The following is a 25,836-nucleotide window of genomic DNA, read 5'->3' as shown; positions in this document are numbered from 1 at the left end:
TACCGTTAATAACAAATAAGATAAGCTTACTGTACGCAGCCCTTCACAACACCTTTAGTCGAAAAACGATCTCGCATCAAAAATGTGAATCATTTTCGTGGTATACTGCCATTTAACGAACTTCAATCAAACTATTTGAAGGAAAAAGTATTGGAAAAACATCACATCACCTGCTAGTTTTTTAAAATGGTGAAGAAAAAGTTAAACAAAAAGGACAAAAAAGCTTTCTATTTGATCATTTGATTGGATTGCGTAAAACGGTAAAAACAAGAAAGTTAGTTCGTAATTATTTTGATATCGAGAGGATTGATTTCGGACTTTCGATTTCGAATGCGACGATGTTTTTTTTTTCAATTAAAAAAAGCATTAACAGAGTTTCTATTTTCGAATGTACCTTGCAAAGCGAAAAAAAATCAATGCAAAGCCTCGTAAAATATAAAAACTTGAACTTAATTAGAGCAAAACGTTTCAAAACGTTCAAAGGGTGTAGCGAGTGGCAAGCGACTGGGTATTGTTCATGGCCAATCAAGCGATGTTAGTGGTCAACGAATGAATTTAAGTCGAGAAAGACTATTTTAGTGATTTCAATAAAAATATTAAAGCCATTATATTCGATAAAATCGACACTTCGCTGTTACAAACGTTTCGGCCATACCTCATGCCATCATCAGTGTAAAAATAATACAAGTGGTATCGCCGAAAACGTTTGTAACAGTGAAATGTCGATTTTATCGAATAGAATGGGTTTAATATTATTATTGAAATTACTAAAAAAACGAGTATTGTTTTCCAAAACTGTTTTTGTGCTTTCCAAATTTTTGATTTCCTTTTTTTAATATTTATTCATTTAACGATCCTCTCTGGAATTCGCGACTGTTCTGTATAGGCTGAAAACGCGCACAGCGGTTGCAGCAAGCTTTGAACAGTAAAGAAAAAGTAGCGGGCGTAAAAAGGGGTTGGGTAGAATGCATAGTGCAGGGCGAGGGTGCTTTGAAAAGGAAACATAATGCGAAATCGATAGCGTGTACTTGAACTTTCGATTCGTAGTCTTCACTTGATCGCCTTGTTAATTCCGTACAAGTATTATTTACCTCCGATGGTGTTTATAAGGCCATTTGCGAAACAAAGTAAACCAGGGGGCGTAATTAGGCGACTAAGTAACTGGGCTGGCTTGCGTCGATTAATGGCGCTGTTAATTCATTTATAACACGCAAAAAAAATTAAACAGAAAACAATTTACACCTGCGAGAGAAAAACGGCGGACCGAAGTCCGATTTCTCGATTCGCGTATACACGAAAATAAAGTAGGGGAATGTAAAAAACAGTAACGGACGACCTTGGCTGGGTCAAGTATTGTGTACACCTGTAACGATCAGTCGTCTTTCGTTAAAAAATAGCCATGACCAAGCGGAGCATTACATAAGTAACAGTCGCCCTCCAGTCTTACAGTACATGGCGATGTGCAACATCATTTTGTTCTACAACGGGTTTACAACTTAACCCAGTGATTAAGGTAAGTAATCGAGTGAAATGAACTTTATTGTTTGCATTCCAAATAACATTAAAAACTAATGGCTTTACCTTCCAACTGCGGTTTTGTTTTTTGTAAAATTCCTAAAAAGTATGACTGGCTTTGGAAAAATGGACATGCGCATTGTCCCTTCACGTTTCGTACAGAAATCGTTAAGTATAGCGGTAATTGACCAAAACAATTAATTCCGTGTACAGAAAAGAAGGGTCTGGACGAAAATATAAACATTATTAACCAAACTATAGACATAATTAACCAAAATAAAAAAAATTAATTGGGATAAAAAACGGTCCAAGGTGAAAAAGAAAACGGGCATTTTCCGGCGAGGACAAAATGCAAACTCCTATTTGCTTGTCGAGTGCATCTGATCTGTAATGTCCGACAACGTCAATGACGTCATTGCTTTGACGTCATTCGGTGGCGCGCCCTGCCCAAAAATCTACAACCGATAAAAAAACGCGAAGCGTCGCCCACAATCCAACTTTCATCCCTCGGGGCTGTAACAGAATTACAGCGAAGAGAGACTCGCCCCTAAAAACTACAGGCGCAAGAAGCTCTCAAATATTCGTGTGCAGCTCCTGCTGAGCGGTGCCTTCCCGGTTCTGCAGGAGACCCATGTATTCAGGGTTCTCGATGGCGGCGCGAAACGGGTTGTTGGCCGGCTCGTCATCAGAGGACCCGGACCACGTCGGATCGTTGCCGCTCCTCAAGGCTCCTTTTTCTTCAGCTTGCTGCTTCTTCTTTCGGTTCCTTGCGTCGGATTTGCGGAAGGCGATCTCGTCGTTTTCGTCGAACGAGGACTGGGTCGATGCCTTGCGGTTCACCCGGCCCCCGGTGTTTCCCCGGGACAGCAGGGACTGGGTGTCCTCGCCGATGCCGCTGTCCGTGGCCATGTACTCTGCGTTCTCAAACCACGTAGGCGTCAGACTCTCGCCCTCCGTCATATTCACGTAATCCACGTCACCGCCGCCGCGGGGAATCACCGGGGACTTTCCGCAAGCCGACAGCTCCTCGTAGCCGCTTCGGTCGTCCTTTGCCGGCGCCAGGGAGTTCCCCTCCACGTAGGCCTGGTTGGCCACCATGGCTTGGGCGGGCGCGCCGCCGTTGCTGATTGGCGCGCGCTGGGGGGCGTGTTGGGGGCGGTGTTGCGGTGGAGGGGCGTGGCTGGGACCTTCGAGGTCAAGGTAGGCTGTCAACAAGTCAGGAAAGAGATGCAAAGATGGCGTGTCATGCAACGATGCAGGTTTGCTTGTTGGAAACGGTGCAAAGGCAAACGCATGCGAGGTGGTTAGCTCGTTCGCAAACTTCACTGCAGTGGTTCTTAACCGTTTTTTTTCTTTAATCCGCGACGCTTTTGAGAACTTTAAAATGCCAAATTGCATTCCAAGCGTTACCAAAATGCCCATCGTTTGGCCTTTTGATGATTTTTAAGCAAGGCATGCCAGAAAGTAATCTGTGGTGAGACTTGAACTCACAACATTAGATCTACGAATTTATTGTTATTTTTTCTTGCAAAGAACCCACCCAGGACGACTCATTTCGCTAAGCCCAAAACAATATATAACCAATAGGGTCATCCCGACACACATGTGTATATGTGGTTTAATTAAACCCTTCGCGTAATGTTAAACTGCCTCGGTTAAGCACCACTGGTCTAATGCGACTGTTTCATCGCTCATTGGTAATTAATATCAAGACGTATAGTACTGTAGATTATTTTCCATGCTTAATCAATTGTTGTAAGAGTGTTACGAATGCAAATTGGTAAAATATATTTCCAATATGCTCGTTAAAAACGATCTAATATTAAACGACAAGTTAGTAATATAAGTTTGAGCATTTTAGCATTAATAAGTGGACGTAATTTTTTTTTAAATTTAACTAATTTTCTAAAAAAAGCGTAAATAATATACAGAATTATGTAATTTAAACGAAAACCGAATATATTAGTGCTTTCAGTTTGGTTTTAGTAACATTACATCAAGAGTTAAATAAATGACACAATCAACATTTCTTGCATATCTGGTATTAGCAAAAGTCGGGGTACAGCTGTAAGTATTCTGTTAACTGGCCACCAGGTTCAATAACTCACATGGACGGAGTGACTGAAAGAGGTGGCGATCTGGTTACTGAGCTGGTTAGATTAAGTTAAACGTTACAATGAAGCTAAGTGAAACTACGCTAGACTTCAAAGTGTTTTAAATAGAATTATTAGATTAGGTGGACTAACCATAGAAAATAAAGCGAACGTACAGAAAACAGCATATGTTAATTAACGGTTGTTTAATTAATAAAATGATTAATAATTAATTAATTTATTCAACGAATTAGGATATGTGAGGAATAACACATGCCCATAAGGTTGATAAGTGGTATTAAAATACAGTAAGCCGAGATATGATTAAATCTTAATGTTGTTTTCAATTTCAGCGGAATTTTTATTATGCTTTAATTTGAATATTTCATACAGATTCGTTTGGACAAGAATATTACCTAATTCTGCCAATTTTCGTAAAGTTAATAGTATTATAGTTGCCCGTTAAAATACCCCACCGGCACGAATCAACACTAAAGTTTTACCTAAGAGTTATTTGTAAGCATTTAAAACAATTCTTTCTAACTACTTTTTAGTTTTATGAAAATATATTTTCATATCGGGAAGCGTTAGAATGTGGTACTACATGAACTAAAACAATCTACAAATTAAAGTTGAAAAGAAATGTCGATTTGGTGCAAGAGTTTATGAAACCGACTGATTGGTTAATGGAGAAATATTTGCAAATGTAACACGGTTTTGTTGAGAATGACCACGTGTTTATATGTAAGTAGAATCTTAAAATAATTAGGTCGTTTTTGCTTTCACAGTCTGGTTTTCCGTAACGTTTTGCACCAAATTCGCTACCACTACACACCATGCAAGAAAAAACACAAGACACGAGCGAAAACTAAAGAGGGTCACTCAAAGGAAGAAAAACAGGATTGGCGAAAATAGAAAATCCACTGCTATCAAAATTCGTCGGCCGATTGAATTAATTGCTCATAGCAGGCCTAAAGCGAAAGAGGCTCTAGAGACAGGACGACTTGAAATACCTGGCATTTGGGAGTTGTTGGAGGGTAAGAGGTAGTCTTCTTCGTCGTACCGAAAAGACGACGGGCCTTGGGATTGATTCGAGCTCTGCGATCGAACTGCGCTCATAAGGAAACAACGTTCACTAGCGCAGTGCTCGAAATGATGATTACGCAGGTGGCATAAGGTAGGTAAGTATAAACTAAAGGTATGCGTCCCTGGTACGCCGTGTAAAGATAAATATGGCCAGTTTCTATGCATCGTTTTTACTATCGGAACATACTGTATGAAGTTGTGGTTCTACGTTAAACCAAGATAAAAGCCTATACAGAAGTATACCGAAAGCCATTGCAGACTCTTCAGCTAGTTGTTTTTCTAGTCTGCCCTGCTTGCATCATTGATCGACAGATTCAGTGAAGAGTCTGCAATGGCTTTCGGTATACTAATGATATGTAAGCCGTAATCGTTGGTCAAAAAGCAGATTCAGAAGGGCTAGATTTCAGTTGTAAACACACATATGTGTGTTCAGGTTTCATTGGCTATACAGAAGTAGGTATTATTTTGTGAACGTTTCAAAAAAATCTTTATGCCTTTTAACATAGATTTGGCTTTTCAGTTTCAGGTTTTTATTTGACAGTGGCAAAACGTGCGTAGCTGCAGTTCAGATGGTGAATTTTATTATCCTTTTTTCAAGAAGTCTATTGTTTCGTCATTTTTACGTATTACTAAACCAAGCAGCAAGCAGCTTGGCCAGAAGCTCAGCGAGATACTAGTTGTCCGTATTTATTTAAACTGTATTGGTACGGTTCTGGTGAGCTCTTTTCACTTCAGTTGGATAGCTTCACCAATCCAAAATCATGCAAAAATAAATCAAAATAAGCCCACCGGGAGTTTAGGTCCCAATACACCGTAACAAAAAAATCATAACGTAAAACTTATAGAATCAAATGCCACCTCCTTGCAACAAATCATAATCTTGTACGAGATGAAAGAATATATAGAATCAAACACATGCCATTTTATGTAAAAAAATACCTTTGAAGATAGGTTTTAAAAGGTCGCATAAAAGCTAAGAGTCTACATGGCTTCTAAAACCAAAATTTTAAGGTGGAAAATGACTAATAATAATAACTTTTAAGATGGGAAGAGTCTACATGGCCTCTAAATTCAAAATTTTAAGGTGGAAAATGAGTAATAAAAATAATTTTTAAGATAGGTAAAACTTACATTGAGCCCTCCTGTTAGTTGGATCCTCGGTGTATCGTTGCGTTTCTTCTGAATCTTTTCGATTGCCAAGTGAAGGGTCTGAAATAGTGGGGAAAATGATGTTTAAAAATGACTGCTTTGCAAAAATACCCTATTCTTGGTATACATTTTTAGAGGGCCAAATCCTCACATTGCCTAACGTGATTACGTGACGACACCGGAATAACTGTAAAATATGTGGTATGCGGTAAACGGGGATACCACATAGTTATATGAAAAAAAATTCGAAAAAAGACATTTAACTATTCGAAGAAAATTTCTAGCTTTCAAAGACCTAAAACGTATTTTTAGTGTAATTCAAAACCAAAACAGGAACTGTTATGGTTAACACATTATCAACTATATAGTTGGCACTTTTTAAACAAATAACTTAAGCTAGACATAGAATAAACTGAAAGACTTTTCAAAAAAACACAATAGGTTTTTCATAAACTTTTCAACATACAAATCAACGGAGACATTCAAATATTTTTTAATATTCTAAGACTGTGTGGCAAACTTGAGCAAGGACAAAAGTGGCAGGAATTTTAATTAAAAACAAAACGGTTTTGCACTGACTGTATTTAGACTCCATTTCACTTTTACTTTTTTTAGACCGAAATCAACAGATTTATGAAGTTTTATTTGTAGTGTGACGTCATGTTTGACATTTTTGCCTATCGTGGTCAATGCGACACCTAAAAAATTTTTAGGGTTCAGCGGTAAAAAAAGTTTAAGAACCCCTGTCGTAAGGTAACAGCCTTAGTCAGTTTATAAAAATGCTGGAACACAGTTTTACGTTTATCGTTAAATTGACCGCTGCAGGGCGCTATGGGGTCGTTTACACACTTCGGAAATCCAAAGTGAAAATAAACTATCAGCAGACTTGAACAACTTTTATTAAGTTTTTATCATGATGAATTAATATGGAATTACGATCATTCGACATCTTATTACATTTGTTTTGCATATAATTTAAAAAAAGAAAACTGTATAAATGCCATTGTCAACAGAATAACAAGTAGGTTAAGTTATGTTTTAGTCTGATACGTTCTTAAGTCTTAACACATAACCTAGGCTGCACAAAAAATAAATTGAAAGACTTTCGGAAAAACATTGGCTCATCTAAGAACTTTGTAGTACGCAAACCAATTCAAAGACATTCAACGACTGTACAGTGTCAACCCTGATATTTTGGCTACACTGAACACCACTCCTTCTCAGTGACACTTTCAAGTTTCAACCATAAAACGTGAAGTATTTTTATTACCAATAGGCCTACATGCAAGCATTTTAGACTTAAATTACGCACTATCCATTACAAATTAATCATATTGAGACATTTACATATAGTTCGTTGTGTAATAAGGGCGATAAAATAACTGTATTGTTGTTCTGTTAAAAGTGTGTTCCGAAATATTTAAGATATTTTTATTGTGTTGCGAGCCAAAAGAGTTTGGGAACCACTACCTTCCTTATGACCTGAAAGTTTCTCCACTCTTGTGACTCTCACCTGCGGCGTTGCGCTTCGCCTGCCCTCCTTCCGAGAAGACGTCGTCCTGATCGTGGAGCGGGGGTCGTCCAGACATCTCCTCTCCCTCCGGGATACGATTCATCCCATGTGCTGTTCCGGAAGAGGACACGGAACCCTGGAAGACGGCCGAAGGAGTGTTCCGCGAGAAGAGGCGCTGTCCTCTCGGACCCTCGATGAATGAGGTCTCGGCGCTCCCGGCGGAGCCATTCGGATGCTGGGATCTGTGTCCGGAGGAGGATACTTGCGTCTGGTTTTCGTACTCCGGCTGCGAATTAAGTTGTTTGGTTAACACTGGAGGTCATGCGATTGTCGTGTTCGTATAATAGGCAAAATCTGTAAGGGGACTGGGATAATAAATCGATAGTTATTTACTGTTTAAATGGACAAAATTTTGAACAGCCGTGCTTCATCTGAAGAAGAATATTTACTCAAAATCATTTAAATCGTTCTAAATCACTCTATTTTAGGATTGGTTTTGTGTTGTTTTTAAATTTATTCACTACGATTTGTCTTTTTAAGGTCACACTAGATTTCAACCCATAATGGTTTAAATATTAAACCTGCATTCTCACGAGAAGCGACATAAATGCTCAGCCTGATTTTGTGCAATCAAGCAAAGTTATAAGCTTTTGTTGCAAGGTAGTTTCATGAAATGTTGTGGCTCTTCAGGCAAATTAAAATAATTAAAAACGAACTATCGGTTAAGTAAGTGAGCTTTTGAAGTAAAACGAGCGAGCATATGATTCATTTTTTAACAGTTGTTGTGTTTTAGAAAAAAAAAAAAAGTTAGCGGAAATAAGTTTTATGACATGTCCACCTAGAACAAATTAAATCTATTTGGTGTTTTGTATGCAAACATTCACAAAACGGTTGCACGTGGCAGCTATATAAATTATTCCGCCACAAAAGATAGCAAAAACCATGCAACACACGAAAGCTATTGCCATGCAAATGCAAAAAAAAAAAGTAGTTTAGCACCAAAAAAAAAAAAAAAGAACACTCTTTAAGCCCATCTCCCCGAGGCTAGGTGTACAGGGTATACCTATGTTTTAAGTTGCAACAAATAACGCCTAAACTTATGTTAATCGAAAGATTAATTAAACACAGGGAGACTTTAGTGATTTTTTACACAGCTTTAAAGCAGTAGTTACATTATTGGGAGATGTATCACTTGTAAAAAATTTATTGTGAAGCTGTGTAAAAAACACAATAAAGCGAATAAAAACATGAGAAAAGCATTTATCGTCATTTGGGTAATAGGCATACTAATGTACCTCTATACCAAGAGTTAACTAAACAAATTCGAATTATTTTTTGATTGAACAACTACGACAAGCAATCAGTGCCTGAAACTTTGCGCTAACAGCGAAATATCAAGTTCTTATGGGTGTTTTTCTCTAGGTTTCGCAGAAATCGCGACTAGACGCTGCCATTTAGTAAAAAAGGCGGCAAAAGCAGCAGCACAATGGCCAAAGATCTATGGACAGCATTTCTATGGTACAAGCGCCGAGTGCATCCGCTCATACAAGAATTTCTCCCGTGTGCTCAAGCCAAAGCAACAGCTCTCTCATAGGCTGGATATAAACGACGCGCTCCCTATAAGCTAGAAGGCGAAACGAAGCGAGCTATTGCTGGAAGTATCGGCTGACACGTCGCACCCTTCGCCTTTTTTCAGTCGCTGGCTGGAGCGATTTTAAAGGGAGTTATAGGAAGGAAGTGTGGATTGCGCGAAAATGGAGGGGGCCTTCTCTCGTAAATTGGATTGCTCGATTAGCAGAACGGGAAATTGCGGCGGTGTTCGGCATTTTCTGTCCCTGCTGAAAGGACAATTCTCCCGGAACGAAAGGCGCGGTTTCTGCCTTTCGACCGTCGGAGCTGAAATCGGACCTGGGCTATAATTCTTTTAAATTGCGGTTGATAAGGGAAGGAAATTAAAGATGTATTTCGAATCGGCGATTGGGGGTGATTTCGTATCGCGCGGAAATGCTGGTCTATCGATTTTTATCTTCCTGACGTTTACAACAGGTTTCTTGGAAACCATACGGAAAACTCCCACTCATCCAAAAAACAAGATATTAGCCGGTTTATACATGGTTTTATTAATTACCCCGCCTCTTTGAAGAAAAAAAAGAATAAAGTCACCAGATAAACTGAATTTATATAAACTTGCACGCAATAAGAGAGAGTTGTAATACCACGGCTTTTTTCACATCATTACAACCTAAAATTGTCGCCACACTTAAACGTTCTCACGCATTCTAGTTTTGCCATATTAATGAGATGCGTTTTAAACGACTTAACGCATATTTGGTTTTTCAGGAGATTAACGCGCATTTTTGGTAACTAACTAGCAAATTCTTGTTATACGTCTATTAACCGTGGAACACGGGTAACGTTTTAAGAAAAAAATAGTCAATGTCATTTCACGAACTAAATGTTCTTGAGCGTCCAAACCAATTTACTACTTTCCGTGCGGAATTTAATCAGTCCAACGTGCTTTTAAACCAGGGGTTCTTAAACTGGGGTCCATGGAGGCCTCGGGGGTACGTCAACTAGTTTTAGGGGGTCCATGAAGGCCTAATTGAACAATTAGTGTATATTCAAGCAATCTATTTTTCAAAGAAAGGAGTAGGCTATAGTTAAAAATAAAACGTTTTTGCACTGAATATTCTTACACTATATTTGATTTCACATTTTTGGGACAGAAAATAGCCTATTTCTAAAGTCTGTTTGTATAATGACGTCATCACTAAGAATTTCTTGCCTTTGCTGGTCCGTGTAAAGCAAAACAAAATTTCAGGGGTCCGCGGTAAAAACAGTTTAAGAACCCCTGTTTTAAACGAAGCAGGTCAAAGCAAAAAGAAAGTCGGGATTTTCCTCGGCAGCAGGTAATGAAGGCGCGACCTTTAAGTGTCAGTAAACATGCAAGCCAAATCGACATAAGCGCGCAGAGAAAGAATCTAAGCTGATCGCCCGAATCGCCAATCGCGGCCGAATTAAGGCCAAAGCGTGACACTGTGACGTTGCAAGGAATACTTACGCCTAATGGTCGTCCGGCCGAATTTACGGACACCATGGTGGTGTACTGGTTGCCTTGCAGCTGGTGGCTGTGGTTGTGCTGCGAGTGGCAACGAACAAACAGTCAAACAAAAAAAATAAACAAAACCAAACAAAAAATGACATGCGTCTTGAGCAATCAGATACGATCAGTTGGCAGTAGATAACCATTAAAGTATTTTCGCTGTCCAAGTGCTATTTTTTGCGTTCATTTTTTTAATACTCAAATGGGACAAAATAAATTTTATCTTGATTCGCAAATCTTACGTTTAAACATAAAACAAGATACGAGTGCCGAGTATACGGGGCGACGAGTAGTACTCGTTAGTTGTTTTGATGAGTCGAGTTCAGGGGAATTTTTCCGAAATGTCCCATCTTATAATTTCACGAGATGAAATACTTTCCAATGAAAATAAATAAACTACACAAACATAGCTGTTAAACGCAAGGCTAGTAAACTTAAACAACACAAAAGCGCAGGCCGACACGACAGGCATTCCGTGCGTAACAAAACAACTAAAAGCATTACACAAAGCAAAATAATGTGCTGGGAGTGGTGGTAAGTACACAGAGCTGTAAGTGGCGTATTCCCGAGGAGTCAAGTTCGAACCCCACCCATGGTGTTTTAAAGCGCGGTTATGGTATAATACTTAAAACCAACCAAAGTTTGCTATAGCTCTTTTGTAATAGCATTGGCTGAGCAGTGTGCACTCCAACAGGCGTGAGTTCGAATCTAATCCGAAATGGTTGACAGTAGGAAGAGTGGTGGTCACGTATTCCAGATATCCTAAGATATGGAGTTCAAACCTTACCCAGGCTGATAAATAGCTTCATTGTAGGAGCAGGTGTTGCGTATTTCAAGTACAAGGAGTTGAAATATCACCCAAGTTGTTAGAAAAAACTTAATGGGTAGAGAAGTGGTCGCGCATTCCAAAAGGCGAGAGTTCAAATTTCACCCGATTATAATTTCAAGTATAGAAACGTTGCCTATCAGTAAAACACTAAAGATTTGAAGTAAAATTGCTGCCGATGACGACTCACCGCGAGGTTGTCGTGGAGGAGATATTGATCCGGCTCCTCGGCCATCAGCTCCCCGTCGCTTCCCAGTTCTTCCTCCTCAAGGAGTTTGCGGAAGAACTGCATCTCGTCGGTCGGACTCGGACTTGTGATGCAAGCAGCAGCCGATCCCGGGTCGTTCTGAGGAAGAATGTAGCAGTGAGTTCAGAACTGATGTGTACCACAGGATCATTGTGGTCAGAGTTAGAGGCAACAATTGAACGTTTACATTAAAAAGAAAAAAAAAAGATTTTTGAGAGCAAAAATAAAAATGGAGGAATGTGCTGGCCAACAGCGCTCATCGCGCACATCAATGCTACCGTTTTTTCTTCGCACCGCACTGCTTAAAGAACCAATCGATCTGATGTGAGCTAAAATTTGGGAACATGATCTTTGCACCGTTTGTACTCCAGTTTTATCGCAATTTAAAATTCTCGAAGCATCTATGTTACGATCTCCTAGAATGTCTTTTATAATTTTAAAAAGCTTTGGGTTAGAACTGAACGCCGACTCTGACTCCCTGTTTTGAATAGCGCTTGCTAACGAATGAGTGTTTTAGTATGATAGTAGAAAAAAGTAATTCCTTGTTTGAAGTTTCTTTTACAAAACAGTCTTAAAGAGACATTCTTTAACGATAAAAGGTTTTATTTTAGCAATGTTATTAAGTCTAACGGCCTTTCGAGGTAAATAGATAAATAATAATTCCGTTTGCATTTTCTGTAAAAATATTTTTAATCTTTTAAAATTAAGGAACAGTCCAAAGGCTTGACTATAAACAAACAAGTCAAAAATATGTTCACTCAAACACATGAATGCCGTTTTTTTTTACAAAAATCTAGTCTTGCAGTTGGACGTTAGAGCAACTGGTGTTAACATAATACTTGCGGTCGTGTAAAATACAAGTATGCGATTCGACCCAAAATTACGTCGTTACTATTCTCAAACCAGCAAAATAGTTGCAATAAAACCTTTAGACCTACTATTTTTGCCGAATCTTAGCGTTAAGGTAGAATCGCTTCAAAGTTGAATCGCAAATGACGCCTGAAATTCCTATAAAAATTTGGTATCTGATAAGCACTACATAAAACTAGTATCGGACTAGTACCGATAGTACCACATAGTATCGGGTATCGCCTCCGATCCCACAATATCGGATAACTTATAGTCACAGCGACATCTTAGTACTTCTTATTATAACCTGGTAAATTCCGAGGTCGATTTTCGGATTTTCGCAACATAATACCATCAAATATTACCTTGAGCACGACGTAGCGGCTCGGGTCTTTCGCCATCGTGGTGAATTCTTGGACGAGCTCGTGGAAATCTGGTCTGCAGGCTCGGTCCACCATCCAACCTGTTGAAGTGTGCAATTCAGTTAATTCTGAACATGAGTGACACTTTGTGAGGTTATTTTGGCTGGATGCGCGAGATACAAGGGTTGCCACACCTTTTTTTGTGATATGAATCCAAAGACACTCAAAAACATTTTTAAATACTATAGGTTTTTAAAGACCTAAAAGTGAATCATTCGCTGTGTTTTGTAAATATACATGGAAGACAAAGCAATTGGAATGTCATGGTCAAGACAATATTAAATGGTAATTAGTTTCACTACGGCACTTTCTAAACACATTTCAAAACACAATGGGCTTCAATATATAAACTGTTGATACGAGACAAAATATTAATAAAAAAAACAGCTGCCCCGGTAATTGTATTTGTTCTCCAACGTTGGGCGACCTTTTTAAGTCGTCTTCTACGCTACAGGGTGAATGACGGCGAACATTTGGTGGTTAAAACGTTGAAGAAGAAATGTAACTACGAGGAGCTGTTTATTATGAAACGGCCTTTAAGCTTTCAATACGAAACATGCAGATTTGTGAAGAACATCAGCAGGGTTATCGACCGCGTTCTCACAACCTTAGGAAAGTTAGTCAAAAAAAAAGTTGCGGGAAAAAAGTCGACACAGGGCGTACGTGACACGCGACGGGTTACGTGTGCTGACGAGACAGGAAGTATACTGCGAGTCAAAAACTCGCGTTTTCTGCAAATCGAGGGGAACATAGGTCGGCTCGTATCCTCTCTGGAAAACGCATACGCCGTGTCTGTGTACGTTTTTGCATTTTCGACACGAGGCCAGTTCATGCGACCGCTTCAAAAGTATACCCCGGTCCACATTTTTAACTGTGCTTTTTTCCGCTTTTTCGTATAGTTATAACAATTAGTTTGCGCTTAAAATCCAGTCGAATGAATCCAAATTTTGTGTTTGTTTTTCCACGAAATTAAGTGACAAAATTGCTGAAGTATAAACGTTTATTTTTTCGGATAATAAGAAAAAATTTGCTTTTATTTGTTAACTTTAGGTTTAAACTTTGACGGTCTAAAAACGATAGTCTTAAAAAGTAGTAATCACTGCACTGGCGTACAAATCATGGCTGAAATTCCTTAATCAATTTACATCAAACAGGCACCGACAACCACCCTAGGATCAGACGAGTAATGATACCATTTAGTGTCAGGTATTGGCTAAAATCCAATATTATGGGACACATCTAGTAGCAAAAAAACGGGTGAAAATTCTGTTTAAAAATGCCAATCATTTTTAAATGGCCAAGGCCGCCCCGGCCTGGGATTAAAGTAAAAAAGGAAAGCCCCGAAGTGAACGTTAACACCGCATAAACACCTGAAGCTTTTAATTAACGCGCTTAACAAATTAGAAACTCCGAATGGTAAGAATTGCGCTCCACCTTTTGTGGGTGAGGATTTGAATATTTTTCAGTCACATTAACCGGTGATGATACAAGTGCGTATAAAAACATTTTCATCACGATAATTTCGATTTACGGCCTATTAGACTTTGACATTCACTTTCAAGCTACATTACAATTTACCGATACGTGCATACTGCATAGTGAATATAACAAGGAAAAGTTTAAAGACGAGGCTGCTATTTCAGCTAAGGTCGTACACTGGAGTTTCGTTATGCAACGAGAGGTGTTGCTGCGTCATACTTCCGATGTGTTACCGGTTGTAATTCTGCCAAGAAGTCACGGCAGCATCTGCAGTCTGCTGCTCGAAATGCTAAGAGTAATGACTATTTGCATATTGCTGCACACTCCTCCAATGCTTCAAGTGGGTTTCGAAAATAATTTCGTTTTGAAAGCGTTTGATGATATTTTGAATTTCAACAAAATATGTGTTAACAGCATGACTGAATATCTAAATTTTCCAACGAAAACCGAACATTTTATGTATTTACGTTCTTTCATTTAAATCATTGCTGCAACAACTGCGATGACAATCGAAGGATAATGCCTATATTCAAGTATTGCAAGCAAAAAAACAGGCAATACAATATGATAATGCAGTTTAAAGATTTTTGATGTTGAATATACTCAATCACCCAATTAACTAGATTATTCTCTTTCTTTATAACAACCAAGCCAGATGAGTACTGTATCTTTTTTTTTCAGCGTTGTAACAAGCATTCCAAATTTACCTCGGTAAAAAGGGCCTGGCATCTTTCAGAACTAGCCAAGCGTCGGGTTAAACAATGAAAGTCAAAAAGGGGGCGTTCACGAGTTAAAGCATTACTTAGTGTCGGGCGGCATTGAAAAAGCAAATCCCAAACACGAACGATGTCTTTTATACTATATAGAGCTTGTATACGAGCGATTCGAACCAAAACAAAACAGCGCGACGTCACAAAACCCACTGTCTCGTCACGTCACGTGCTTTCGCTTGCGGTGACGTCACGGGGGGCTGGCGTGAAGCGAGGCATAAAACGACAACTAAAGCAAAGCGGGAAACCGTGATCTGAGTGCCGGGTTAAGGACGCATATTGTTTCTTGCGATTTGAACTTTTATATAAGCCTTTTCTGCTTTCAGTAAGAATTTTGCAATTTATCTTTTCGTAATGGATGCTTTAATTACAACATACAGTCCTTATATAACCGAGTGTTGCTCATCCAGCAGTATTATATAGTCAATCGACGTTTCGATGTCCTATACAGAACGCCTTCAACGTCGATTGATTATATAATACTGCTGGATGAGCAACACTCGGTTATATATTATGGCTGGCAGCAATAGCTTATTTCATACAGTCTTTATGTATTGACATTTTGTATTTTTATAGCGGGCGAATGGCTAGATAACCGTTTTCTCTGTTTAAAGATATCTTTGAATTTTTGTTAAGTTTTTTTATCATTTTTGTAGAATAACTGATTTATTACTTAAAGACAATTAAACTAGCAGAAGCTGCCACTAGATGCGCCAAACCGCGTGTGCGTAAAGGGAATTATTTTTGGAATCTTGGGTCAACGTTCTGCGTTGAAGGTCAATTGCACGGCTTATCATGCACAGTGAGTTTTCAAGGGTTTGGGTCCAGTAAAGAATCTTACATATTAAAAAAAACTCCGGCGTGATTTTCAGTTCTGTTGTTTTAAATATAGTGAACGAAAATAATATGCGTGGGAATAGAGGTGAACCAGTCCTTTTAAAGATTACAAAACAAGAGTGATGGGTAACATATTACAGTCGGGTTGACATTATGTTAAAGAAAAGTAAAATATAATAGTAAAAATAGTGTTGTACATTAATTGATTTTTATGGTGAAATGTGAACACTGCTGTGAAACAAAAACATAAGTCTTATATAAAGCTCTCAAACCAAAAGTAATATACAAAAAGTAGTTAAATGTTGAAATTAGTTTTATTAGGATTTCAGTTTACGATTAAGATTAGTTTGATTACGTGAGTAAACATATCAACACGATGCAGTACTATCGCTGGTTGTCGTTTAGCTCAGTTTCTAAGCTTGTGTGTTGAATAGGAAAGCACTAAGTCGGTATGGTTATATCAGTAACTTTTTTTCTAATATTTTTCCTGGCATAAAAAAACCTTGACAGTCATAAAGTCAGTCGTCAATAAAATAGCGCCTAAAAATATAAAGTGGCTTACAAGCCGAGAGTAAACCGTAAGAGATTACTTACATTTGATGAGGACCATGTAGATGTCGATCGTCGCGGAAGGCGGCTGGGGGAGTCTTTCTCCCCTCTCCAAAAGCGACAACATCTCGACAGCTCGGATGCCCTGTGAAATATGACGAGTGTCGTAAAGAAATATTTCGATTGAACTTAAGCCCGAACTGATGAGATGCGACATAGTGCAAGGCAACTGTTACGTCGCCAAAAATCCATTGTGACATGTGGGATTGAAATATGGCAGAAAAAGGCGATTTTGGTTTACGTTTTCGGCGGCTGGAATATTTAAATGGGTTGTTTAAGTGACTTGGCGCGGTAAACTTATGTGAATTTTATTATGTCAACGCCCGCTTGATTAAACTGCTGCTACCATAACGACGGTTTAAATACACATGTAAAAGAACTTTATCAAAGAGCCCAAGTTCTAGGCATGCATGAACATCTTTAAATATTTAACCCGTTTGTGCTTGAGTATAGATATAATTTGTAAGCATTCTGGGTAATGGTAATTTGTCACATTTAGGCACGGTTGCCTTGTCGAGCATTATAATTAAAGCATGAAAATAATATCTGGAAGGGATATGGAATCAAATTTGAAACAATACTATCAATCCTTGCTACTGCGTGAGTATAGAAAGCATTCTTGAATGTGATGGGTAATGGTATTTTGTTCCGCAGGGAGTTTGTCAAATGACCCTAGTTTGATATCTATGAGACTCCTGGGAGAGCCTTCTAATTAAGAAGAGATTTTCGTGTATCACTTTTTGCTTTGATGTTCCTAATAAAGTTCTGTCTATCATCGTCAAAGCTGTGTTCAATCGATCGCGCCAATTTTATGTCGTGTTGAATTGATCAATCGACTTGTAGTTTTATTTTCCGCGTAATGTGTATATTACTTTAAAATCAAAGTGAAAAATTAACACCGTAGAAAAACTTTCATTCAGCGCACAGTTTTTAATATTATTTTATGTTAATAATACTTCAGAGCAGTGATTCTCAAACCTTTTCAACCTGTGGCAAACTAAAAAAAAAAATTCGTGGAACACTTAACAATCACTCAAACAATACGACAAGGTACTAGGTAAAAATATAATATTGCTAGTTATCCAACACATAGTGTAAAAGCTTCAAGTGCTTGTTTTTTTACAAAATTAGAAAATTGCCCCGTGACACACTAGAGCAGGGGCGGGCAACGTGCGGCCCGCGGGCCGCATGCGGCCCTTTGCCAGTTTTTGTGCGGCCCTTCGCCTTCTTGCAGATATTTTGCCCTAAATAAGGTAATTTTGTGTGCACCAATGTTGGAACCTTTGCTCTTTCAGTTTCCTGTTTGAAGTGCGATGTAACCCATAGGCTACACAGCTACACTAATGCCGTTGTTGAACTCGAATGGGAAGCATCTATTACAAAACAATCTTTATTCATAAAGTTTTACTTGTGTCACGTTGGTATGATAAAGAATTGTTTTGCAACAATTACACTTGTCTTGTACGGTCAAGGTGTAACAAACTTTTGCAACGCATATTGACTGAGATGTTATGTTTAACAGCTGGTTTTGAATTAAGGCTGTTAAATAGTTTGCGTCTATGCACATCTGGCCTGGAACCAAACATTGACAAGTTGGTTCAAAATATCCAGCATCAGCCTTCTCACTAACTTCTATTTGAACATCCACATGTGTGTCTGCTATGTTATTTCATATTCGCTTGTACTTGTGTTTTTCTAGTAAAAACTGAAAATATCAATTAGTGTTTATTTGATGTGCGGCCCTCCTGTAAGCATTAAATTTCCTAACTGGCCCTTACAAAAAATGTGTTAAAAAGGTTGCCCGCCCCTGCACTAGAAAATCTCTATATGCACAAAGGCACACACTTCGAACATTACTTTGCAGTTGTGTATATTAAAGCTTGTTAGCATTATAGTTATCACCTTTACGCAGTAGCCATTTCAATTAGCATTTTGCATGTTACCTTAAACGGTCCTGGAACCTCCCATTTCAAGAAAATTTTGACTTTAACATTTCAGTGGAGATCATAAACCGATTCGTAGGCCACTACAGCACGAAACGATGACGTCATGAACATTTCTGACGTTGTTTTGAATTTTAAATTGCGCTCCGCTGGGGTCACGGCCTAAATCTTGTATTTTGGAACGTACGCCGAGCAGTCGTAAACAGAGAATTTCCCAAAATAGCCCGAAGATTCGGCCACGTTTATGTCGTAGCTCAACATAGCTTTGGCAGGCGTTAACGGGTCTTTGCCAAAAAAAACACAACAATTATGCGTTAGTTAGCTTCAAGCACGCACGCTACATTAGGCGTAGTGGCCTTACAACAAAGCCTTACTTACACTGCACAGTTTTGCAAATGCTAAGCGATGTTGTTGTTTTTCCAACGAACGCGCAATGACACTGCAGCGAGGAGGGATTACGAGATATTCACATGACTGCGAATTATTATTATTATCGGCGGCGTGTGATTGCAAGATCGTGGCAGATCTTTGAAACACGAAAACAGGGAAATTTGCCTGGTTTTGCGCATTGTGCCAACACCTTTATGGGTTTTTGATGTATTTTTTTTCATTTACACCCCGATCGTCGGGTCGGTGTATGAAAACTTTTGTAAAACCCAGAGGATTCTTACGCTCGGAAGTATTATTTATATTATAAGATTAAAGGCACCTTTTAAATCTGATCGCTTAGTTTTAGGTTACATATGATGCAATCAAAGATAAAATCTTTCTTTACTTTCTCAAAATGTAACTTTTTCAATAAAGTTTGCCACAACTTACAAATTATTATTTTTTTAATAAAAAACTGCACATACGTTCAGTTTCTGCAGTATTTAAATATCGCAATGTCTCATAAAACTGTGCACGATTTTGTACCGAGTCACAGACTCTAAAAAACACATTCTACCCATCCCTCTTCTACAGTATAGAAAGCAGTTTTAAACACGATTTTTTTTCACATTTAGGCCTTGGGGATTGGCTATACATTTAGAATTACAATATAACAATAATATATGGAAAGAGATAAGGGATCGAGTGTAAACAATATACTATGTGCTTTACCCGTACAAAAGGCATTCATAAATATGTCGGGTAACGGCAGACTTTGAAACATTTAAACAAGCCTGCAACACAACCTACAAGTTATGTATTCAAAGATGAACAACTTACGTCATAGGGTCGGGCCCCAAGGGTGAGCAGCTCCCACACTGTGACCCCGAACGCCCAAACGTCGGAGAGATGCGAGAAGGTGCGTTCCGTGATGCATTCGATCGCAAGCCACTTGATGGGAAGCTGGAAGAAAAATAGAGAGAGTTGAAAATCCGTAACTCAGATGTTCTCAAACTGTACAATAATTCGTACCGCTGAATGCGTTGCAAACCAAAACGACTGCCATAACTGTATAGTATTCGGAGAATAAAAATAGAAATTCTCGATATAACTAAAAAAATCCCGATCTTACGCAGTCCGTGCTTTCCATCCTGTCAATCTTTTATAGCGATATAAAGTGTTTGGGTGTTAAACAGAAGCATGTAAAACACAGTAATCGTTTCTCGAGATAAAAAACAAACAGAAAATAACGTTTTAACTTTATACTACTTGTGATGTAATTAAAAAATTAACAATTTCCGCTTTTTTACTAGTGTTTATTTTACAGTTTAGTTCTACGTTGATTAGGGCATTAGGCAGTATTTTTTACAGTATATTGTCTGGTATGTTGCCCTATCGCTAACAAAAGTACCGTCACTTCGGTACTACAGTTTTTCAAATAGGCTCAGATCTGATAATATCATTCTAACTTTTATAACGTCTATTTGGGCCGTTATTTTCACCATTAAACTTATGAACAGATCCGTATATAGTGTTCCAAACTTTTATAATTATTTAAAAACACACAAAAAAAGAATTAACCGCATTTAAACAGACGTACCTTGCCTCCCTCAGCCTGGTAAGTATCCTCCTTGGCCGATAGCATCTTGGCCAGTCCGAAGTCGGTGATTTTGACGTGGTTCGGCGTCTTCACGAGTACATTACGTGCAGCCAGGTCCCGATGCACCAGGTGCTTCTCTTGCAAGTAAGCCATGCCCTACAAGGAATCGCATACCTTTTATTGTAACGGATCGACTGAGCGTTTAAACTTGTGCTGCTGGAAAAAGTTTTCCGAATTTCGCAAGGCGTTTTTTTTTGGTAAAAGAAAGTTAAATTGAATTGTATATATAATTATTATCCATTGCAACTTGAAGGTAGCTGAAGGTTTTAAGACAAAATCTAGGTCAGCGATACCCTAATTTAGAAAAAAAAATTCAGTGGGCGCTTTGCATTTTCCTTATTCGTTTAACAAATAAAATCTTTCCAAAAACTAAGGATTTAAAAAAAAATAAATATGCTGCTTCAAAACAATATAAAATAAAAGCATGATAACAAGACCAGAAATATATCGATGTTTATTGAAATTGGTACATTTGGTCCTCTTCAATCGATTCATATATTTGAAGTTTGCTTATATAGTAAGGGCCCCCTAATTTACGGACGCCAATAGGTCTGCGAACCCCGATTTGTAAAACAGGTCCAGACACACACCGCAACGCAGAACCTTTTAACAGTATTCACGATTTTGCTCAATGTAAGGCAATAAAATACACATAGCTTGATAATGAATTTCAAAGCCAAAAAGGTCGGATCGATATCATCTTGATTAAAACGTTTCGATACGAACTTGTGTCATCTTTAGTCAACTCGACGTCTTTGCCTTTTAAATTCATTACCAAGCTACATTACAGATACGTGCATAGTGTGCCCAAAAATACACATAAAAATTGAGATTTGCTTTAAGGCGCGTCAGTACAGGCAAAACAAAAAGCGACCAGGAAATAAGTTAGACGACCACCAAGACACCCTGCCTTGAGTAATCCAACGTCCGTGCGTTTGCACTGGCCAGTACTGGTCAGTCAGTACACGACCAGGTCACTCAATAAGGCCTCGTTGGGGGGCTTAGAGTCTTTCTATTGCATATTACGCCACGGTAATTTTGTGCTGTGCCTATGCGCCGTCTTTTGACACGGGAGAAGTATAATACAAAATTGTTTTGCATTTAAGTTAACACTTTTGTTCAGTACATGCATCTCCGAGCCAAGTCACGTTTAAATCTGGAAATGGAAAGCAATCTTTACTTTAAACCGCTTCAGTCTATTAATATTTTTCGAAGAAGTGTTTTAATGTTTAAAATGGTACAAGGAAGCAACAACTTGTAAAACTTTTCGACTAATCCTAAAATGCATATCCTAGAATTTTCACCGTTCGCCATTTGAAACGTCATCGTCGTTAAATATACATGGAAGCGGAATACGATTTGTGGAAACAAGTTTGGTTGTACATAAAATCAGTATCGGCCAAATTTAAAAAAATCAAATCTGAAGAAAATTTAAAGAATAAACTCGAGTGGTGCCTTATCACTTTATTAGCAATCAGAAACGTGTAAAAAATAAGTACAACTGTTATACTATAGAATAGACGTTCACTCGAGAACTATTTTGTTGAATATTTTATACCAGAAGCACTTTAGTGTTTATATAAAAATGTGCATCATAAGTGTATAGTATATATTAAAAAAATACTAACAATCGAACAAAATTAGTTTGGTCACTGGAGTGTTTTAGGTCTATAGAATACGACACCAGAAGGGCCGGATCACAGAATTTGAAAGCTTCAGTTTGATCATATATAAGTAGTAATAATTGGACAAAACCATTTTGGTCGCTGGAGCGTTTTTAGGCCTAAATAGATTTGCGAAACAAAAAAGTGTCGTATGAGCCCCACCTTAGCGATCTGCGTGCACCAGGTGAGCATTTTTCCAGCCGGAATCGATTCGTGGTTCTTCGAGTCCCTCACGTACTCGAGGAGACTTCCGAGTGGCATGAGTTGGGTGATGAGAGAAACATGTTCGGTCATACAGACGCCCAACAGACGGACCAGGTAGATGCAGTCCACAGAAGCCATCATGTACGCCTCCTGTTACATTAGCGTTTTTCTGCGTTAGGATCTGGCCAGTTTCTAGTAGGGATGTTAATTTTTTTGGATCGGAGCGTTTCATGATGCAGTCCACAGAAGTCACTATGTGTGCCTCTTGTTAGATTAGCGGATTGAAGTGGCATTTTAGGCAAAACAGATTTAACGGTCTGATCAGTTTCTAGTAGGGATGTTCAATTTTATCGGATCGGAGCGCCAATACCTGATGCAGTCCACAGAAGTCATTATGCACGCCTCCGTAGGAAATTTTAAGTGAGTATTTTGAATTGAAAACTTTTTTCGGGGGGATTGGATTAGATTGGAGTGTTTTTGTCAATGTGTTAACAAAATACTTCAAATGTACGTTGGTTAAAATAGTGAACCAATTGCCGTGGTTTGTTGAGTCCAGGGGTCAATTTACTATTAGGCCTCAAAGAATTTGAGCTTTCATTAAAAACCCACAAACAAAAAGGTAACTTGATCATAGCACTTTTATCGTCGTACTTTAGATATACAAATTCGAAATAAATAATTATTAAACTACTATTAAACAAGCACAACATCTTCGCGCAACATGAAAACTAACGACCAATAAAGAAAGTTTTTTTTCACTGAGGACCAGTGAATAATGTACGAAAACGTAAAAAAAAGTATAGCATAACTCGGGTGGAAAAAGTGTAAATATCAATGCCATTAATTAAATTAACAAATGCCTTGGACTTACGTCCATTATTTCGTTGTTTGCAGCTGCAGTCATTTCCTCTGGAGTCTTTAACGTCTTAACAGCGACGGCAATTTTGACTTTCTCTCCCTGAAAAGAGGTAATCATTAAGTAAGTAATAAAACCATATTATTTTTAAGATATTCATTAATTGAAAATTGTACCAAATATTTAACGTGAAAATCAGTAGAAATCTGGTAGTTGTCAGTGACTCCAATGATAAAAGTCAAGTGTGACCAAATCTGTATATCTATTTTACAAAATTTAAACACACAGAAAATTAATCGCTGTTACTTTTAATTGTTGACAGATATTAAACAACTAGAAGCTGTAGGCAATTCTCGCAGTGGAAAAATGAAAAACATAAAAAATCACTAAAACCCGAAAAAAAGGTCGCAAAAGAAAACGCAGTTTGCGCCAAAAGAAGAAAATACAATCAAACCTGTATGTTGATCGGCGTCCAAACCGCCTTGTGCACTTCACCGAATGCTCCACTTCCCAGCAGCTTTCCGTTGGCCAGCTCGTTCTCCTTGACAATGCGTAGTTGTGCCTGGTTGGGGCTGGCCCCACTTGGGGTTAGCGGGGTCTTTTCGTTCTCAACCAGCACTTGCTGCAATAACGAGGTCGGTTTATATTAGTTGGAGGTTGGGGTTAATCGTATAGGGGATGTCAAATTCCTTGCAAGGTATAAGGCAGTGGTTCTCAAACTTTTTTAAGCGCGACCCAAATCTGAATTTTATGAGCATCTCACGACCCAAGCCTCAAACATCAAAAAATGTACTTTTTCTGATATGCATAATATAGAAAAAGACACAGACAACCAGATGTAGTGCATAGTTCTATCAAACAATGATTGATTACAGACAAATGATTGATTTGTTTTAGTGTGAAAGGTGAAACTGAATTTTTTTCCTTTATAATATCAGCGTGGCTTGTTTGGTGACTGAATGCTAACACCAGTCCTAGCAGCTACTGTAGTTTGCTATGACTATACTGCAGCTGGCTGCCATCAAAACTTTCATAAAACCACTTGTGATGCAATAATCCAGGTTACAGACTTGAAGCCACGTGAAAAGCTTATCATGCAATAATTCAGTTATGATTGAATTGAAAATATTTGAAAAATGAAATAAAAAAGTTCGTTTGCGCAGGATTGAATCACCATAGAGCGACCCATGTTTGGGTCGCGACCCATACTTTGAGAACCACTGGTATAAGGTAATTAGGTGTCACTATATAAAGACAAAATGTATTGAATTCTTGACAAGCTTTAGCACAACCGTGCTTCATCAGATCAAAGTAGAAAAGAATTTGTCTTTATATAGTGCCACCTTCAGAATTAGGCAAATATGACCATTTACAAAGATTACAAGGTATAGGTAGCGTTATTTGGACGATTTTGTTAAGACCTAACTTATTTTCAAATATATAGGACAAATGCTTTGTTGCTGACGGTAACTTTCCAGCGATATATGGTAAATGGTAAAACAGAAATGCTTTTTTTACTCTGTACTTCTATATATTTGCCGGATGATTTATGCTGACAAGGTATGTTTGGCTGAAAGATTTTTGGTGTTCTTTTCGCTATACTACGTGTGTATGTTCTACCGTTTCTATAGCTGAGGATAAAAATTAAATTCGAAAAAAAAACTTGGCAATTAAAAAAGTTCGGCAATCAAAAAAATAAAATAAACACAGTGTTTTAGGGTAGATAATTATTAAAACAAGGTATTTTTTTTATTTCTTTTTTCTTGTATAATTTTTATAACTTTTTTTGCGTCTTGTTTTCCTATATAGATTTGCTCCATTCTTACATTAAAGTAAGCAGTCCGTGTTGAGCGCAATTTAAAGTTTTGTTTTGTATAACTAAGCCACCTAGAAAAAAAAGTCCTGTGCAAAAGTAAGCATAGCGTTGCGTAAACGTGTGGAATCCCCGTCAATGAAATACAGCGCCAGTTACGTCTGCATTGACGGCGATATTTCGTCCACATCTCTCACGCAGCGAGGGAAATAAAAAGGTGTCGCACTGCAAAAGTGGGAGAAATTGGTGGGCAACCTTACGATTGCGCAACCCAACAAAACACGCAACAATGTCAATTTGGCAAACGTGTTATTTTCGCCCGCGTAAATTTTCCATTATGGTTTATGCGCGCCTGCGTTCCTGCGGTCGATATGATCGCAAAACCTAGACGTGCCAAAGTGGGTTTTGACCTTTTTAACTGTCTTTTTAAAGCCACGTGGTTTTACGTAACTTCAACTGATCGAGGCAAAGTAATGCGAAAACGCTAAAACCGTGTATTTTGTTATTTCAGGGAAAGCTGTAAACCTTTGTAATCTCTGCGCATAACATTTTAAACCTTTATAATACTCGAACATATGGTATTATTTGGTGGTGCCAAAAATCATAACAACTGTATTTTGTGTTATTCCGGGGATAGGACTTTATGGTAAGTCTAGTATTTTTCAAAATTTAAAATGTTATATATGTTGACAGAGGTTAGATATATCTGCTGTAGTGATTTAAGTACGCTAAAGAAATATATATGAAAAAAATATACATTTTTTTCTTTAAATTTATCAAACTAAAATCGTTTTTTTTAAAGGATTAAGAAATTAAAATTGAAAACACA

At 38.2% G+C, this 25,836-nt stretch overlaps 2 protein-coding genes across 10 annotated transcripts in view; one reads left to right on the top strand and one right to left on the bottom strand.

Moving 5' to 3' along the window:
* LOC146133404 (uncharacterized) overlaps positions 1–25,836 on the top strand; it is a 280,938-nt gene that overhangs the window by 124,630 nt on the left and 130,472 nt on the right. The window lies entirely within an intron of this gene.
* The window catches only part of LOC146133411 (epidermal growth factor receptor-like), a 49,948-nt gene continuing 24,887 nt past the window's right edge, over positions 776–25,836 (bottom strand). For 6 of the 9 annotated variants that reach the window (XM_083397947.1, XM_083397948.1, XM_083397946.1 and 3 more), the window contains 13 exons: positions 23,649–23,816; positions 23,210–23,296; positions 22,297–22,488; positions 20,411–20,566; positions 19,651–19,773; positions 16,484–16,583; positions 12,747–12,844; positions 11,476–11,631; positions 10,418–10,495; positions 7,357–7,642; positions 5,826–5,903; positions 4,622–4,717; positions 776–2,720 (listed from right to left, as the gene is read on the bottom strand). In XM_083397947.1, coding sequence (XP_083254073.1) covers positions 2,089–2,720; positions 4,622–4,717; positions 5,826–5,903; positions 7,357–7,642; positions 10,418–10,495; positions 11,476–11,631; positions 12,747–12,844; positions 16,484–16,583; positions 19,651–19,773; positions 20,411–20,566; positions 22,297–22,488; positions 23,210–23,296; positions 23,649–23,816 — 2,250 coding nt within the window. In that variant the 3' untranslated portion in view covers positions 776–2,088. The remainder of the gene's footprint in view (positions 2,721–4,621; positions 4,718–5,825; positions 5,904–7,356; positions 7,643–10,417; positions 10,496–11,475; positions 11,632–12,746; positions 12,845–16,483; positions 16,584–19,650; positions 19,774–20,410; positions 20,567–22,296; positions 22,489–23,209; positions 23,297–23,648; positions 23,817–25,836) is intronic. The other 3 variants (XM_083397949.1, XM_083397953.1, XM_083397952.1) reach the window with 3 other exon arrangements.

Source organism: Ascidiella aspersa, chromosome 9 (genome assembly GCF_963924565.1).
Source record: "Ascidiella aspersa chromosome 9, kaAscAspe10.2, whole genome shotgun sequence".
Lineage (NCBI taxonomy): Eukaryota > Metazoa > Chordata > Ascidiacea > Phlebobranchia > Ascidiidae > Ascidiella > Ascidiella aspersa.
Note: the sequence above shows the minus strand (reverse complement) of the source record. Positions and strands in the feature narration are given on the sequence as shown.